At 36.2% G+C, this 20,156-nt stretch overlaps 1 protein-coding gene across 3 annotated transcripts in view; it reads left to right on the top strand.

Annotated features, from left to right (window-relative positions):
• The window catches only part of LOC119787944 (partitioning defective 3 homolog), a 502,126-nt gene that overhangs the window by 133,365 nt on the left and 348,605 nt on the right, over positions 1 to 20,156 (top strand). For all 3 annotated transcript variants that reach the window (XM_038292032.1, XM_038292030.1, XM_038292033.1), the window contains exon 3: positions 6,066 to 6,240. In XM_038292032.1, the coding sequence (XP_038147960.1) occupies positions 6,066 to 6,240 (175 nt within the window). The remainder of the gene's footprint in view (positions 1 to 6,065; positions 6,241 to 20,156) is intronic.

Raw genomic sequence — 20,156 nt, 5'->3', positions numbered from 1 at the left:
GTAATTGTGTTTTCTTATTTTAAGTGTAAATTGTCTTGTTCCATTGGCAGAATGTCTCTTTTACCTCCTCAATTCAAGAACAAATGCGCTTATTTTAAGAAAAAATTGACTAGTCTAGATTTGGATTGAACTACATTTCTGTTCCCAGTGCCTTTATGAAGGAAAGGGTTAACTTTGGTTTTGTACCATATTCCTGCACTAAGACAGAGGTGTCATTTTAACAAGTTGTGTTAACATATAACCACAAAAATGTTTTACAAAGGTTGCAAAGTTACTTCCTTTTGGTTTAGGTTTTAAAATTTCCTCTGCTGATACTTGAAGTTTTAATGTAACTAAATGGGTGTAAAGGTTTCAGTATGAATATGCGAGGCACTACATTTCTCAGTAGCACTAGAACATATTTGCTATTACAGACTGTTTTCTTGCTCCTTTATGTGCCCATCAGTGAGTGCTTAGGACAGGCGTTTTGCAAGGATGCCAATCTTAATCACCTATACGTCCCTGCAGATCACAGTTTCTGGTAGACTGCTGCATTTAGTGAAAAAAAGGGGGAGAAAAGGTGTTAAAAGAGGTTGTCAAAGCATCCTCTCTCTTCCCCTTCAGCCACCTCCACTCTATTTCTTCTGCTTTTTCACCTTACTGCCAAAAGCCGTAGGTGATCAAAGGAGGCCAACATGAAAGGCATCCCTGAATTTAACTTTTTTTTTTTTATACTGTATGCCAGCTCACTCCATTTAAAGATATGGAAATACCCAATACAACTTGTACCTACGCAGCCGAAAATGCTTGGCCTCAGTTGACTTTCCCTTTTCTTCAGCTTCTTCCTCAATCCTCTGCTTCGTTTCACCTCTTCAACATCATCTCTATCCGTTCCCTGCTCATGCCTCTCCCCGGCAGCCCTCAGGCTTCCAGGTAGATAGCGCTTGATTGGCAGCTGCTGTGACAGTCAGTGGAACAGGCTAAAAGTGGATGAGTGTCAGCCTTGCTACAGGGGCTTAAAGCAGCTGCAGTGTTGTAGCTCCGTCCTGGAGGGAGAGAGAGAGAGAGAGGTCCATGAAATAAGACTGCCAACTCTGTGCTTTTTCACGCTTCTCTCAACTGAAGCAGGTGGGAGCTAAATAGGTGTTTGAAACCTCTCTGGAGTTTATCCTGAGCCTGGAAACTGGAAAATTTTTTTTTTTTGCAACTCACACCATCTTGTATCCTCTCCAGCTTTCTTCCTGCCGTTTGGTATCTTTGGTTTTCGTTAGTGTTTTGTTGTTACATCTCGTTATTAAGTCTTTCTCGAGTGCCTCTCTCCTTCCTTCCAATCACGGCAGAGTTGTCAGCTTCATTTGTCACAGCAGTGGGGGGGAAAAAAAAAAAAAAAAGTTTTCTCTTTTTCAAAAACTTCAGTTCATCTCAGCCCATTTTTGTACAGTTGCTTAGAAGAGGTTTGAGTGAATAGAAAATAGGAAAAAAAAGCGTAATGTGAGCAAGTCTCTGGTCTGAAGTGCTTATGATCAATTCCCAGAAGGAGACAAGCAATCTGTGATGGATTTTACTGCTTAACAGTTTGGGTTCTACTAAAAGCAAAAAATGCATCAGTTTTCCCTATGGCTACATGTACCTGAGTCTTCCATACACAGACAGAGGTCAACACTTTGAGACTTGCAAAAAAAGAAGCTCACCTATAAGATACTGGGACAAATCTGGTTGCTGATAGAATCTACCTGCTGTTCCATGAAAGATTTTACAGCCTCTATTGACAAGTGTCAAATAAAAATGAATGCTTCCCCAAGTAAAAACACTCATTTTGTAAAGCAAATCAACTTTATTTTCTTTGAGAATCATCATATTTTTCATGCATTCAGTATATCCATCAATTATTTCATATCTCCTGCATATCCCTTCTATGCCTCTGCTACAGCATGCCAAAAACATAATGTGCAACATGTGTGCCTTTTTACTGTGGAATTTATATACATGCTTTGCAAATGTTTTAGTAATGAGGATTTGTTTGACTTCGCTATGCAGAATTTCTATCTGCAGAGATGATGGGTCAGTTACCTCGGCATGCTAATAGCTTAATTCATCACAGCCCAATCCGTCTTCTGAATAATTTCCTTTATAATTCTTGGATAATATAAAGGCATCTAAATACTGTGTATGGAGCATTGAAGTTTATCAGAAAGCTGTTAAATTAAATAAAAATAAAACTAAATTGTGACATCATCATGAAAAAAAGCATACCTTCTTTATGCCCAGCAGCAAAGTATACATTTTACACCTAAATTATGGCATTGTAGATATACACTAGGCTAATTTAGATGCATCAGTAGCATTAGTCATATTTCTTTGTCACAGGACTTGACGTTTTGCAATAATGTATGATCCCACATCCATGGCAACCAGCAGGATTACCAAGGCTATAGTCTGGCAGCAGTAACTTAGAATACTGTCATCAGTTCTGAGGAGCACATAAAAAAGAACAAACTATGTGAACATCAATATATGTGCCAGCTGCATCTCTGCTTCTGATAATATTTAAACGACTAGCTTACAGAGATGTTTAAATTAAATTTAGCCTCAGGCTTTATTTGAGTCATCTTTAACTCTGGTTGACCTAAACAGGAAGAGTCGGAGCCAAAACGCGGCTTTGAAAAAGGAGGCAGTTTGTAACATTGATAATTCATTTTTCTTTCTGAGATCAAATGTTGGATAACTTAGTGAAATTTGATGTTTTCCTTTGGTAAAAAAAATCAAAACCTATGACAATTTTTTTTTCATCTCTGATGTAAAAAAATACATTTGTAGAAGATTTCTAAATGACAGCATTTGCTTAATGTATGTCTAAATAGTATTTCAAAACATGTTTTCTACAGTATATACCATCTAAATTGAAAATGTAACATAACATCTCTCTTCTGTAGTTAAAGGTATAGTGGAATTTATTTATTTTTTTTAAAAGACCTGCCCTCTCCACTTAGACTTAGACTTCCTTCTGTCAGTGAGCCCCAGGGCAGCTGTGGCTACAATGTAGCTTGCCACTATCAGTGTGTGAGTGTGTGTGTGAATGGGTGAATGAATGTAGTGTAAAGCGCTTTGGTCAAGTCTCCTAACTTGAATAAAGGCGCTATATAAGTACATGCCATTTACCATTTACCATTTCCTTTATTGTCATTGCACAAAAAACACAAGGTGAATCTTGACAACAAAATGTTGATTACTTGGCTACCAGTGTAACAGAGCTAAGACCTTATTCCTGCACAATAAATATGTTTTCTATGAGTAAGAGCTAGCTATATACAGGGTAAGAGTATATAATACTCTCCTCGTGCACGCTCTTTTTGAAAGCTGCTGTTTGCATCTCTCACACAAGCTTACTGTCTAAAAGAAGATTTTCAATTTTTTTCCCCTATGTCAGACTCACTGGTACGGTAAGTTAAAATGTTGACGAGCAAGTAGGACGGCCTTACTTAAATATATCACCAGAATGATTGACTATTAGGAGGACCACTTATTTAGATGATCCACCCGGAAAAAGAACATCCTCCACTAGGGGTGTGGGAAATAATTGTTTTGGCGATATATCGTGATATTCGGCTGCCCAATATACTGTAATAGCGATCTTTCACTTCTTAGTATCGATAAAAAAAAAACAAAATGGTTACATAAAACATTGATGGGAAAATGGGCTACCTCTGCACCACCACTCTGGCAGAAAGCGCTGTGGAGCCCTTTAACTGTGCGTGCAGCACCAAATCTGTATTTGAGGCAGTCACAGTGGAAGAAAACCTCAAACAACATAGATAATAATACCTAATCAATATTTTCTGATGAAAATATACAACACTTGCTGTTTTATCTCATTTGATTTTGATGGCTGGGGAAAATATGGCATTATATAGTGATACTGCAATATCGTGATAATATCGTATCGTGACCCAAGTATCGCAACATGTATCGAATCGCAACACTCATGCCAATACTCACCTCTATCCTCCACTTTACCTCAAAATATCAGAAGTACTTCTATATTTCCAAAAACTGCCAGCGTTTTAAAAACACAGTAGGTAACTTTTGGAAGAGCCTGAGGTATAAAAGCTTTCCTGTCCTCTGCTTTAATCCTGCTCGCCGTTCCAACACAGGTACCTCTGTTCAAATCAAACGTCATCTTACTGAATTTTTAATCCTACCACTGATCCTAAAAATAACCATCTTTAATATGAGGCCATTATAATGGGATGCATCCTTATTTCCTGTTTATTATAGAATAAGCTGTCTCCATACACAACTCATAAATACTAAATTCAGTCACATTTTTAATGAAACAATGATGCTGTTTTTTTCTTCTCATGTCAGATTCCAACCGAGTGTTTTGTAGTGGTGAATACATTCCGAAGCAACAAAGTGGACTTAATTAATGAGGATTTAAAAGTGCTTAAAAATGAATAACCTTTTCCCCAGACAGCAACAACGGTATTAACCAATTCTCTAAATGGGCAGCTGGCAGGAACATGGCTTGTCGAGTTGCTAAATGCTCCCAGCAACACATGAATGGGAGGCCTGATTATTTCGTCGCTAATGATTCATTGGCTTGCACACATAACATTGGGCCAGTGTAAGCACCACAGGGGACGCGTCTTTCTGTCTGTGTTAACATTACATCTTGAGACATTTGTCCCTCTTATAATCATCACTATAAAAACATCGTGTGTAATGAGCCACCTTCTCAACAAGTAGGGAAGACTTTCCCCTCGCCACATTCTTTACTATTTATAATTTAACCCATCATTAAGTTTGCTTGCAGTCAAAGTAAAATCATAATATTTTTATGCTTTCACTTGTGAATTCACATATTTACCAATAAGCAAGCCTGGAGTATAAAGCCTCCTCTATCAGGCTTCATATTTTGTAGCAGCAGATCTTTTTTCCTTTCTTATTGCCTCTCCGGTGCGCTGAGCACATTTGTGATAAACCCTTACAATCTAAGGAATGTAATTTTAACATCGGGATGGAACGTGATTAGGTTGAAATGAAAGCTTTCAGTGATAAACAGGGTCTCAGAAACGGCAGCGGCATGAAGCAAAACATCTTAAGGGAAGAAGAAAAAAAAAAAAAACCCAGGCTGCTTTAATTGTGCAGAGCCAGCGTGAGAGATATTGCTGTGAATTACAGCCACCGTAAACCGCACAGGCGGATACGCAGAGCGGCATAAATTCATATGCAGACACACAAACACAGACACACTTAAGTATAATACTCTGCTTCTGAATATGTAGTAAATCAAACAGAGGAGCAGACACATTTCAACTTGTTTATATGCAGATTTTGCAGTGTTTGGGAGATGAAATAGAGCAAATACATGGAAAAAAAGATGTGTTATTTTTGCCTTCAGATCAATTCAGTGTTATAAACACAAAGGAATAATTCTTTTTAGGCGGCTGCATAGATGTACAGGTAGCAGATCCAAATATTAAAAAGAACTCATCCCAAGTATCTGATATATGTACTGGTGTTCTTACTAACATGCTGTGCATCATTCTGTTACTGTTGGGTTGCTCAGTTCTGGATGCAAATGGAGGTTAATCTTCTGCTGAGAGGTTTAGCAACAGATTCGGCAGCAAATGAAAGCTACTTAGAACTGGCATATCATCTCTACTACCAAAGGTTTTGGCAGTATTTCACTGCATTATTCTTCTGTGTTGTTTTGTGAGAATAAAAAATCTTGAAAGAATTTAAATAACTTGGCTAACTTGCATGGCCCGTACAGTTTTTCATTGTGGTGAAAAAGAAAACAGCCAAGGGTTATACTGTGATACTTCATGTGTTACACGTTTTCCTTCATAAGACAGATTTTTGGCTCTGTTAATGAGTGCTGGTTATCATATTATGGAACGCTATGGGGATTTTCCTCCATCTGGATGAGGAATCATGGGAAAAAATTACCTTTTTTATTTGAAAAAAGGCAAACCTGGCAACTTAAATCAGTCGGTGATTAACTGGCTGTCCAGTTAACACATTATTGTGTGGAAAAAAGATTGCTGTATGTAAAACAGTTCCTTTTTCATGTGTCTCCTCAGCTGGTGGCAGTGTACGAAGAGCAGGACCCACACAATGGAGGTGATGGAACCAGCGCCAGCTCCACAGGAACCCAGAGTCCAGACCCTTTTGCCGGTGAGATGAATGCAGCATCAGCATTCCAACCTTACCAAGCTGCCAGTGAGATCGAAGTCACAACATCTGCTCTACGATCAAGTAAGTCTCAGGTTTTTATGCTAGAATTTTAAGGAGGTCATCCAAAAAAAAAAAAAGAAAAAAAAGAAAAAAAAAAAAAGAAAAGAAAATTTGTATGTGTTCAGTTTCTTTTTTCATAATAGAGTAAAAGTTTCATAAATTTCAAAATGTGTTTTGAAGAAATGATCAACAGAAATATTAATTTCAGGTTTAGATCAGTTTAAGGAATTTTCTATATTTGAAGCAGAGATTTACGGAGTCCCCTAGGGGACATGGGGAATTTTTTTTCTGTTTTGCGTTCCCTCGCAAAAGTATTGTGTTACCTCGCAAAATTTTGCATTACCTCGCAAAACCTTTTGCATTACCTCGCAAAACCTTTTGCATTACCTCGCAAAACCTTTTGTGAAAGTTTTGCGTTCCCACGCCAAATCTTACTTCGGTAAAGTTAGAAAGATATTCACAGATTCGGACTTCCGGGATCAATAACTCTCGTTGTTGAAACACAAATGGCGTCTCTTTCATGTCCTGATAGCACAGACTACGTATTACAACAATCAAAAAGCGTTATTTTCGAGAAAAAACGAGCCGTTCTCCAAGCTGGATGTATTACATTGATCTCTATGCACAGGCAGCGGCCAGGGGAGCGGTTAGGGACCGTCTGCAAATGGTAAAACAACAGCAAAACGTTGCAAAAAACAATCAATAACTCCACTGCCATAAAGTGCAGAGACTCCAAAATTACCAAACACACCAAGGGGCTCTTGGTGATCGCACTACTGTGAATATCTTTCTAACTTTACCGAAGTAAGGTTTTGCGTTCTCACGCAAAAGGTTTTGGATGGGAACGCAAAACTTTCGCTAAAGGTTTTGCGAGGTAATGCAAAATTTTGAGAGGTAACGCAAAAGAAAAAATAAATCCCCATGTCCCCCAGGGGGCTCCGTAGAGATTATCACTTTGAGCAATATTCATCCCATAATAGATCGCTTAGCACACAGTGATTGCTGGCTAATATATATCCTGTGTGTTATCTACCTGTTTTTTAATGCTAATGTAACATTTAACCCGTCGGACAGAGTCTCATGGCGGCAGATGCCCACACCATGTACAAATATCATGGTCCAAAATGTTAAAGGCCACAGAGTGGGAAGCACAGATGAGAAAGGAAGAAAATTCTTTTAATATTTAACAGATTTTCTAATATCATGCAGCTTCTCTGAAACATTCTAAAGCAATGGAGGAAAAATAAAAAGCTGACATAGCCAAGCAGTATTTTATCAATGAGAGGAATTTACAAAGTAGGTGCTGATTTTAAAGTAGATAGCTGAAACCTTTCATTAAACTAAGGAAATGAAGGTTTTCTAACAGTTGTACATTTAGCACACACTGTAGTTAACCTCAGTTCTTTTGTCTGCTTTTCTCAAATTTCCTAAGATGTTTCTTTGGTACTTAGATGACTTTTATTAGCTAACTCAACAAGCTCTTTTTTAGTCTAAAAAATCTAGATAAGTCATTTTTTTCTTAAAATAAGTGAATTTGTTCTTAATTTGAGGAGGTAAAAGAAACATTTTGCCAATGGAACAAGACAATTTACATTTAAAATAACAAAACACACTTGCATTGTTTTATTTCAAGTGCATATTACCTAATTATCTTGTTTTAAGAGTTAAAATACTCATTCCATTGGCAAATCATCTAATTTAACTATTCATATTATGGGTAAATACATTTAATTTAAGACATTTTTACTTATTTCTAGATCGTTTCTCCAGTGTACTGTCAAAGAAAGTGTCTATATAACGAAGGATGCATAGCCTAAAATCTAACCTTAATGACCAACACAAATTCATTATTACAGATTTATGGCAGTTATTTGGTGCTTTGCTTAAAAGTTTTCACTTTACTGAAGAGTTCAGTAGAATAAGTGTTGAATCTTGTTGAATATCTAAGGCTAAAATCTTAGGCATCTTTTGAATTGATTACTAATTTGAACATTTCTGGAACAATATAGTTTGGAGTGTAAAAAAATCTCAAACTAAGATTAGTTTTTTTTTTTTCTGTGTTCCTTTTATGTTATTTGAAACGCAGAGCTGTGTTTAACCTGACTGCCACAGATAACAGAAAATAATAACTTCTAAGATTTAAGGCCATCTAATGCTACACTTCACCTTTCTGGTTTGTTGTCATGTATGTCCTTTTGTGTCCCAGTTTGAAACACAGTAAGAGCTTAGATTGAAGGAGCAGCTTCAGGTCAGGAAGAAATATGACATGGAGAGAATTTGGACAGAGAAACCAAACCACTGTGGAGCAGGACAGAAGTCAACCACAAACCATGGAGCAATTTTTTATGACTTAAAGCAAAAAAAAAAAAAAAAAAATGGCAGCAGCGTAGGTGATGGTTAATGATGAGACAGATGCACTAAACAAAGGAATCATAAGAGTAGAATCCAAACTGCAAAAAATCTAAACCTAGATAAGTCATTTTTTTCTTAAAATAAGTGCATTTGTTCTTGAATTGAGGAGGCAAAAGAGACATTTTGCCAATGGAACAAGACAATTTACACTTAAAATAAAAAATCATAATTGCATTGTCTTATTGGAAGTACATGTTATCTAATTATCTTACTGTAAGAGTAAAATTACTCATTCCATTGGCAAACTATCTCATTTACCTGCCTAAATTAAGGGTAAATACACTTACTTTAAGAAATTTTTACTTATTTCTAGATCGTTTTTGCAGTGACAAGGGATTATTTAGGTCATGTGAATCCATAACAACAGCAGTGCTGAGACCCCAAGCAGAATAATAAGAGAAAATATATACAAAAGTGCAAATTAAAGACAAAAGTACATTTTAAAGATGAAGAATACTGTTCTTTGCTTTGAAAAAATTAGGTAAAAATACATTTTTTTATCCTAAACAGGACTCAAGTAACGCATAGGGTCTAATTACATCCTGCAACATTTGGTTTTGTTGCTTTAACCCCAGAATCATACTGTATAAATGGCTTATCTGTAGAACCTGACTGCATGTAATAGTGTCCAACCGTGCGATTCGTAGGTTTAGAATCTATGATGCATGCCATCCCCTACAAATGTGTGTGAAAACAAAATAAAATGTAGGAATAATCCACCTGAGACTTTACAAAATGATTGTTTCTATTTTAAAAATCTTAAGATTAGAGATCAACGGATATCTTTGCATCGCCGCTAAACAGTGTAATCATGAAAGCAAGGATTCAAAAAGAAAATCTTTTTTGAAAACTTCAGTTTTCAACTTCAGACATACTGTAAAAAATATGTTATCACATAAATGCATTAGTCTTTGGTTTAACTGTTATCAGTCCTGTGATATTATTGTTAGCTAAAGGGACAGCTCTAATGATGCCAGGCAAACTGATCTTACTCTCCTATTCAAATTGAATTAGAAGAGCAGAATGTTTGCCGTAAACAGAAGCGATGCTTAAAATCATTCTTTACTGTCAGCCGTGGTTAAATTCAGAAAAACGGATGCTGTCAACATCACTTTGCGTTGGATGAGCTTTACGGCAAAGTCACTGCTGCCAGTGGTTCTTTGTCCAAATCAGCCATTTATTAAACCATCAAGAACCTCGATTAATCAGGTTCAACAGCTCCAATTAAAGCTTCAGGTTCTACTAAAGAGTGATCCGCTGGCCATCATTATAGAGCTTACTCAGTGATGGCAGAGACTTAGCCATAAGGCCTAAGAGAAATATTGAAAGGAGAACCTGACATCTTTTTCAGTTGTCCTCTGCAGTCCTATGTGGTGGACAGAGGTCAGGTTGTTTATTTTTTCAATGAAGCCTTTATCAGATTATCTGAAAAAGACAAATTACTTGAGGGGTTGGCTCATACTAAACAATTTTGGCTCAAGAATAATTTTGTTTAAAGCTCTGCTCCCAATAAAGATACTTTTTTTTAATCATATGTCACAAAGTAAAGGAACTAAGTGGCTTAAATATCCATGATCAGGAGAGTCTTTAGCTATGAATTACATAGGTTTGTGCTGTATAAATCATTTTATTTGCAATAGTTTTTCTCTGATAGCAAGTTTGAATATCCCCTCCAAGAGTTGCTTAGAATTGTCTTTATTTGTGGTGAGGCCGGATGGGTTCATATATGTCCATACATGGAGAAGCAGATGGACAGGTCTGGCAGGAGTTGGTCCCTCTAGGGATGCAGATGAGCAAATTACTGGCGGTAATATTTCATATCAGACTTGAAAGCTTTGCAGTGCTGCCCTTGGCAGCTGTACTCTCAGGCAGAGAATTATTTCTATTTAAAATCATTATCTTCTAGAGCCATATTGATCCCCCCCCCTCCTCCGCACAACTCCCAAAGTCCCAAACTCTACCTCCTATTTTTTTTGTCCTCCTCCCATCCCTCGCTTCCATCTTGGTCGCCTATTTTAGATTTTCATGCTTTGCAGGTCAAACTGCTAATAATTGGATTGGAGATGAGATGTAAATTACAATAATGAATGTAATTTGCCTGTAATTATACAGATACCAGAGCTGTCTGCTCTATTTTGCACTAAACACTAATCTTTTAGAAGTAAAAGCAAACTGCTGAAACTTTAGATTAGAATTGGATCTTAACAGCTCTCTCTTTGTAATTAAATGTTGTGCGTCCCTCTATGCTTAGCTGACATGTTTTTCATTTTTCTTGATATATTTCTGGTTACAAGTTAACATGCGGCAGAAATAGAACACCATGTTATTATGTTTTTGACACTTATTCGAGTCTGAAGTAAAGTTACCAGGCAACTAAAAGTTAGTTTCAAAGCCTCCAACTGATGATGCAATTCTTTTTCAATTATATCCTTGAACAAACATTTATCAAAGATCAAAATGATTCCATATTTTCTATAGCTATCTAATAGTTTTAGGAATTTTGCAGCAGCGAGAAAAGTCCCAACAAACAGCTAATCCTCTTTCCATTATCATGCAATTAATAGAATACATTTCACTGGAAAAAATCGAAATCTAGATAAGTAATTTTTTCTTAAAATAAGTGCATTTGTTCTTGGATTGAGGAGGTAAAAGAGACATCGTGCCAATGACACTAAACAATTTACACTTAAAATAAGAAAACACAATTGATTTGTCTTATTTCAAGTGCATATTATCTAATTATCATATTTTAAGAGTAAAAATACTCCTTCCATTGGCAGATCATGTGATTTACATCCTCAAATTAAGGGTAAATACACGTAATTTAAGAAATATTGACCTATTTCTAGATTGTTTTTGTAGAGTTGTTTTACAAATCAAACCAAAGCATTTACGAAATGTCAGTCTCATTTAAGTCACGCCTAAAAGGTAGAAGAGCTTTGTCCTTTTTGTGCTTCCTTGTTCATATCAGGATCATTTCTATGCTCACAAACTGGTGATAGGGTTGCTGAAACACCATTAAAAGTATTGCCTGTGGAGGTAGCTTGATGGATCTAAGAGAAAGGCCTTCATCAAATCAATTGGGCTTAGTGATCCGTCACCGTGGAGACTGCCTGCCACCAGCCAAGGCCATATTAAAGTCAGAGCAGAAGAGTTGATGTATGCACTGCAAAAAATGACAGTTAACACAGAGCATTAGATACATGGTAATTATTCTAAGACACTCTTTGATGTAAACTTGATTATTTTTAATTCTCCTGCATAGATGTTAGCTTAATAACCTACCTGTTCCCTTGTAGATTTCCAAAAATCTGCCACATTTGGCAGCCTTCGTTGTTTTTATTTTTTTCTTCAATCCTAAATACAATATTGTTACTAAAAATATCTCACATAGAGTCATCTTTACACAGTAAACGCTTCCACCCTGAAGAGTGTTGTAGTAGGGCTGGGCGATATAGAAAAAAAGCTTATCGATAAAAAAAAATGCATATTGATCGATATCGAAAATTATTGAAAAGATTTGAAACCACATTTTATGTGCAGCTCTGCCTGGACTTTTTAATTTTAATAAAAAACACAGACTTCGAATTAAATCTTTATTTAACCAACTTTTTTAACCATAACAGTATTGTTTTAAAGAAAAATAACTTAAGAGACCTGAGTTATGTTATTAAATACTGACAAAGAATAAACTAAAGTGACCAGAAAAGTGACCAAAATAAATTTAACAAATAAATAAATGCCCCCCCACCGCCCCCGTTTCCTGCTTTAACCTGAGTTATTACTTTGAAGTTGCTGGCCCCTCAGCATTTTTATCTCAATTGTTAGAACTACGTGGGAAACTGCCCAGTCAGAACTGAATATATATATATATTTCCCGAAGATTCCTCAGAGGAGAGCCGCGCCAGAGCCTACACAGCTCGTACTCCTGCGGCTGTGAGCGGCTGAGATGATAAAAAAAAAAAAAAAAAAAAGTTGGTTGTGTTATCAGACTTGGTTTTCACTGGTTCCCGACACATTTTACAGATGACTGTGGTTTGTTTTTTGTCCGAAATACTGCCAGACTGCCGAACTACAAAAACCCTTCTTTGAAACAATTTCCTCCGCCTCTCCTTGCTGCACATCTTCATGTGCTCTGTGTTAGGGTTTGAGAGGGCGGTGCTTGGTGACGACGGCATGCCTGGGTCCGCGATTGTGATTGGTTGGGAGGAAGCAGCGACTAGCATAAACCTACATGCTAGGCTACAATGAGAAGGAAGGAAAACTGCGTTTCTTTTTTATAGAACTTTTATCGACCCTCTTTTTTTCTATTGCGCCACACGTCTATCGATCGATATATATCGTTATTGAATTATCGCCCAGCCCTATGTTGTAGTTAGCAAGACATAGTAGTGCCTACTGTAAATGTGGTGCGTCCACTCAATGAAAAGATTCCATTTATATCTTACAGCTGATGGTTACTGTTCAGTAACTAAAAATAACCATTTTACATCAATAACTGGGTCACCATTGAGTAGTTTGGCAGCTATTAGTGACTTATATGTAGAGATAGCAGCGGCAGGTTAAGACATTTTTGCTTTTAAAGGTATAGAAATGTGTTTGTACTGTTACCAGATATTATCACGTCCTTCTTTCTTTGTCAATAATCCAAAATAAATCATAAATTTGCAACAATCAAAGGATAAAATTTGTAGCAGACTGTCTGTTCTGTTAGGTGGCTTATTATTAGCAAACTGAAAGCACCCTTAAATGCTGTTACACGATTCCTAATCCTACTCACAGTTGCAATGATATAGGAAAATATGGCTTCCAAGTACATGTTGAGGAGTACTTGTTTTTATTAGCCAGGCTCTCATTAATTCTGACTTAAAACAATTCAGAGCAGATTACTGTTAATGACTGCAATTGACTTAATGGTGTTGGCAGTGCAGTGTTGGGCCCCACTTCAACGATGAGAATGCAATGCTAGTGCCATTCCTTTTGTTCATACTACCAGGACTCTGATAAACTTATAGCTGAGCTCCTAAAACATTTCAATGTTTGTATGAGTGAAGAAGTGTTTTTGACAACTGCTTTATTGCTTCCTGAGCCTCTTCTTCTCTTGAAAGTCACTGATGTCATGCTTAAATTAGCACAGGAGCACTGAGGTCTGGATTTAAAAGAACAACAACAAATCAACTTTTGGCATGTTACATAAACTGTGCTGCAACTCTCTGTAACCCTGGACAAGATCATGACAACTGAGATATATCTAGTCTGACCTCAATGGGGTCATCTTAACTCCACATGCATTAAGTATGTGAATCTGAGTGTGGAGTGCCACTCAATTTTCTTCCCCCAAGAACAACATCAATTGGAAAGATATATTTTCAATTTGTGTTAGGCACACCTCAAAAAATAGCTGAAAATGTAAAAAAAAACTAACAATACAGCAAACTATTTCAATTGGTGTTTTTTTTTCTCTAATTGTATTATTTGGATTATTAAATAATTTATTTTTAGCCTTTTTTATTAGAAGTATGAAGTAGTTCTCTATAAATTCAGTTCGTGTTCTTGCCAGAACATCACTCAAAACCTTTTTAAGACCATTTTTAATTTTGAAAACATTCCCTAAACAAAGCTCACGCATGCTTTTTTTTTAACGTAACACAGAGTTACTCCTTCCGCTCAAAAAAACCCAAAGAAATCAAAGAATTAACGTCAGTGAAGTCAGATTTATGGGCTTGTCATTGAATAGTTCATCCAAGTTAAAACGTTTGATAAAACAAATGTCATTAAAAATGATGGTTAATAACAAAATACATAAAACAACAATAATCATGTAAATCAATCCATTCTCTGAGCATTGACAGTATTTAAAAATTGACTGTAACACTATTTCAGAACAGGCAGAGGAAAGGGCTTTTCACATCAAATAGTTGTTTGTACTGTAGAAAACAAGATTTAAAGCTACCGCAGTATAACAAAATCAAGTATTCATACACCTGATTTTGACAACTACTGTATATAGGGTATTATAAAAGACTAGACAGGAGGTAATAAAAACATAAATAATCAGTTTGAAATTTAAATATACACGTTTCTTAAATCTTATGTTAAGGGAGAAATGCATGGTTGTTCATTTTAAGAAAGCTTTCCATGTTTTTGCTTTAGTTTTTCACAACAGAAAGACCATGATCAGATGAGATAGTCAGAGCACCGGATGATCTGGCCCAAGAATTATGCTTCTTTGCAAACCTTATGGCATCTTATTATTGCTAAGTTTGTCAGTAATGCTGTTGGCAAATCTTTACTTGTATAGACCTCTTTGTTCTCGTTAATGAAATGTGTTAGTCTGTCTCTTAAAGAGAATATTCCCAGGGAAATTATAACTAAGATAAACAGCAGTGGACCAAGTAAGCACCTCTGAGGAACCTCAAAACTGACAACAGCAGCAAAAGAAACAGAGCTGTACCTTTTTATAAGTTAGAAAAATATGGAATTACAGTGTTTTTCCAGCTCTCATCTAAGTGTGCTTGACATTGTGTGATTGTGTGATTAAAAGCCAACACTGGCCATCAGACATGGTCAGTATCAGCTGACTATCTCTTGACATCCTTCTCTTCTTATCCCCTTGAACCCTACGGACCCACCGGCGGGTACAGCTGCTACATGACCTCGTAATTTTACCAAACCCCCAGTATTGATGTAAAAAACATATTTGGCACAGTTTGGTGACATTTATGGATAAATGTGCCAAACTGGCCCCTCCGCCTAAGAAATTTCTCACTAATACCATTCTAAAATAAATATGATTCATCTGATTGAGTCCAAATTTGGTAAATTTTTACACAACATTTAGATTTGAAAGTCTGTACTACTTTTTTGTGCTATAAATAATATTTTAGTAGTGTTTTGCAATGTTTATTTCAAAGAAAATTTTGGCGAGGTTCATAAAATGCAAAATATTTTGTATTTTGTCCCTAATATTTCAGGCAGGGTCAAAGCTACAATTGTGCTGACACCAGAAAACCATTCTATGACATCTTACCTTTACAGAGGTACCAAAAGTTTCTTCTTAAATCTAATAGCTTTGAGGCTATAAGTTATTTAGTTTAGTGTGTTTTTGTCAGGCAGAAATTTATTTATACCCCCTTAGGGTGTAAGAGGTTAAGGTAAATTACATCAGCAAACCTGCAATACAGTATATTGCAGATTTTTCTTGGCACTAATCCTACTTTTGAATCATCAACCCTTTATTTATACTCATTTTACGTGCCAACAATCCTTCGATGTTTCATGCAAACTAAACTAAAACTCAAGCAATCCATGCATTGTAAATAAGACATATTTGTTTAGATGCAGGTAGGAAAAGCGGACACAAATGCACATACCGGTATATATTTTGTTTTAATAAAGTAAAAAAACAAGCTCTACTAAATCTGCCTCCTTATAACAGAAACGCTTGCACATGTGTAGTATATTATAAATGCAAAAGTGACATTTTGAAATGATAGTAATATAACTGTTTCTGGTTGGAGACACATCCGTGTAGCTTCAGTCACAATGATTCTGTCATTGTCCTTTTAGTGCTTTCATATTTTGCATTAACTGGATACAGATATAGTTTGCACCAAAGCGCTGAGGAATTCGCAGAAAGCTTCTCTGTAGAAACATTTTTAAAACATTGTTTTTAATGATAGCTAATTTGGTTTCACAACTTGAAGCTCCAGGAATTACTTGTATTATGATTCAAATAATTATTTAGCAACAACTTGTGTGTGATGCAAAATGGGTCACAAGGTTGAGAATTTCTATCGAGGCAAAGAAGGCCCCTTTTAATAAATTAAATGATGAAGGCAAGACATTTGTTTAGGGAGAGAATATATAAAAAAAGGGTTAAAATAAGGCTGTGGGAACCTGGCAGATATTGTATAGACATTATGTGTTTTGCAAGGTAGTTCCTGCAGCTAAAATCCTTTTTCATCGTGACATCAGGTTAGCCGTTCATACATTAGGAAATTACATTACATTACTTCTTTCTTTAAAACTGCCCATACATCTCACATCACAATAGAGAGCAGGAAAATGCCCCAGGAGCCAGGTTGGCTTTAATAACTTCATTTTGCAGGGTATGCAGAGGATGACATAAATGGTTTACATTTCCTAAGGCCTTCTGGGCCAGTTTGTCCTTGTCATGTGGAATTTAGTCAGAAAACGTAGATCAAACTCATAACCAGCTGAACTGCACTCACACGTGTGTTTAGCGCATTGACGGCTATCTGGGTGTAGCATTTGACTGATTGAGTAAGAGTGCTTAGTTTAAACTTAGGTGTTTTTCTTTTTCTGGCAGGGTCAAAAGTTGATATATAAAGCGTCACTGCGTTTCTCGTTGATTACATCTTTTTGAATGAAAATCATGTGTTTCTAGACCTTAAAAACGATTATTACAGTGATCCTACAAGGAGTTGCTTTTCTACAAGTGAGCAGATTAAACAGGTTTAATTTTTGGAATAAAGTATAAACTGTATTTATATAAAACAGATAAAATATTTTCGATATTAAACATGTCAAATGTGTGTCTCTTTTACCAGATTGTAAATTGCTACAAGCTGGCTATGTAGCCCGGAAGATTATAAAATGTTCTTGAAAAGAAGTCTGACCAAAACCACTCATGCTTTTAGCATATGACTAGTACAGCAGGATATATTTAAAAATGCTGTTTCCGTCTCTTGCTGCATGAGTCTGTAAACCTTGCTGGCATGAAAACAACACACTCTGTAAGTTTAGGGTCCAATAAAGCCTCAATAAAATCAGACCTGATCCCTTATGATGCAAAAGTGATTTATGGATGTTTATTTGCTCGGCCTAAATTCCCGTAAAACCCAAACACTCCCGCAAAGCATTATTTTGAACATTATTTCTCTGAATAGTTTAAGGAAACACATTCAGGAAACCCTGAATGTGTTTTTATTTTAACTTTTAACACAGAGCGTAATACAATATGCCAGAGCTTTTTATCATGATCTTTTACTTTACCACCCCCTGGTTTGAATTTCTGGGAAATTCTCATGTTCTTTGATACTATAGCACTGTGACAGATCATAGTGATTATACTTAAAACAGTCTCAGCATGTCAAAAAAAACCATCTGTTTCTGGGTCTCTTAGTTTATCCAGAGTTGTCGTTTTGAAGCCAAGCTTCCTTCTCCAAGCAAACCGTATTCTGTTCATCGTCACCAGGTCAGCTTAGTCAGGTTGCTCCCGCCTCGGTGCTTGGTCATCCAGCTCTCCATATCAAACGGTCTTTATCATTTTCCATATTGCATATAAGTCACTTAATCTCTGTTTAAAATAAAAGGCAGTTTCTCATAAAGTGTAGAGCCAAAAATTAAAACAGCTTTTTGGCAGCAACAGATACTGCTGCCAACTTAAACTGGTATTCTTGAACTTTGACATAAATGTTTTATAATATAATGTAAGGGCTGTAAAGGTATGCACATTGGTGCCAAAAATATTTACTTTGCTGAAGCAGTTGGAGTAAGGCTTCAAGAAATTGTTGTTTTTGGAGCTTTAGTTTTACCTGATTGGGAAGATATTCAGGAAAATTACTTTCTCTATTTATACAACAATGCAAAAGGCATAACTTTAACTCCTATATGGGAAAAAGCAACACATGTTGTCACACAGGCAGTTATTAAACTCGATCAGTCAGGTGTGACTATTGGGACTCATCTTTATTTTTCTATTTTTTCCCATTTTTTTCCCTTATTTTTTCTTCCTTGGATCCACCTTGTCTAGGGAATCTTTTTCTCACATGCACGCATGCTATAGTGTGATAGTTGCTGAAGGATTTCGGTGTCTGCTACTGGAGATCTAGTCTCAGAGGGTACATGGAAGGCTGACATCTTTCTCTCTATCTCGCCAGTAAATTGTCTGTATTGTCTTTCTGTCAAGAGAGAAGAATTGTTCTGTCTGTTTCTCATTCAGAATGAAAACTGAATAGTGGACTCAGAAGTCATGTGGGAATGAAGCTGCTTACTACTTCATACTAGCTTTAGTCCTATCAAAGCAGGACTCCTCTAAGATAGTTTTAACCATTAAAACTGAGAGTGGTGCTAAAAATGGTCCTTAACTGATTCTATAGAAAGACGGTTATTTCAGAGCCAGAGAACAACCTAGATGACATTATTACAACACTGAACCTTTCTCTTTTGGCGGCATTGGTTCTTCTCCCTATAGAGTTACACTGTGAGACATTTCTCTGTTTAAACCAATGTCCTGGCAGATAAAAGTCCTGCGATATCTTGGAGAAGGGATGTACTCTGTCACGACACAGCAGGACTCCTGGGATTCCACTCCACTGATCTCCAGTGGGGGAAACCTTTAAATGACAGGAGAGCATCAAGTGAGATTCAGACTTCAAAGACCAGACTTGATGTTTCATAGAATCTCCTTCATTTCCTCACAATTAGACTCACTTTACAGGAGTTTTCCAAAATGCCTGCATGCATGGAAAGCTATGGAACACTATGACAACGGCTTTATGCAGGACTATTTAGAATCGCCTTCGACTGTTGAAGTTCAACTCCTAACTGAGGTATCATTAAGTTTGTGGTTAGGCTGTTTTATTTGTTTATCTACACTGTTCCAACGGGAACAAGAACATCGTCTATATTTCTAAATAAAGAGAAACTATAATTTCCTACAGCCTTTTCTAACAAATAGATGCATATTTTTAAAGATAGAAGTCTAGATAAAAGGCATATTGGATAACATTCTTTGAGGTTTGAGTTTTGGGGTAAATATCTTTGCTATTGTCATTACTTACCTACTTTTATCAATATCCTTCTACATTAAATTGATATTTACAAGAACTAATATCTACATAATTGATAATTTAATAGGTTTTTATTAAAAGAGTTATTTTCAGTATTATTCACTATGATTTCACTGCAGACACATAATTTTTTCTTTACGGCATATAACACAAAATCTCCTTTTGAAAGAGAATGAATTCTGTACTAATCCTCTCTAATGTTGGTATATTAATGTGCATAATTAACCGCAGTGTTTTTGTTGTAAAGTAATTGTTAATATATATAATTTTAAAATGTTTTGAATATTCTACTTGAGAGAAAAAATGGTAGGGGTGGCTACAGGGTTGGCTAATGATTGGCTAAGGGTGGCCATGGCCATGGCCACCCCTGGCCCCCCATCTAGCTCCGCCCCTGTTTATAGGTTATATAAAAGTGGGCCTTATTCGCCATGGTTGAAGTTCTCTGTTTGGTAAAAAATCTGAAAAAAAAAAAAAAAAAAATCTCTCTCAAAAAGGTCTGAACACTGCAAAGAAATAAAATCTAAATAAGTCATTTTTTCTTAAAATAAGTGCATTTTTTCTTGAATTAAGGATTGAAGTGAGACACTTTGCCAATGGAACAAGACAATTTACACTTTAAACAAGAAAAAAACTATTGCATTGTCTTATTTCAAACGCATAATATCTAGATACCTTATTTTAAGAGTAAAAATACTCATTCCATTGGCA

The sequence above is a fragment of the Cyprinodon tularosa genome, unplaced genomic scaffold, assembly GCF_016077235.1.
Source record: "Cyprinodon tularosa strain WSP-4 unplaced genomic scaffold, ASM1607723v1 ctg306, whole genome shotgun sequence".
Lineage (NCBI taxonomy): Eukaryota > Metazoa > Chordata > Actinopteri > Cyprinodontiformes > Cyprinodontidae > Cyprinodon > Cyprinodon tularosa.
This window is presented reverse-complemented; position numbering and strand designations above follow the sequence as displayed.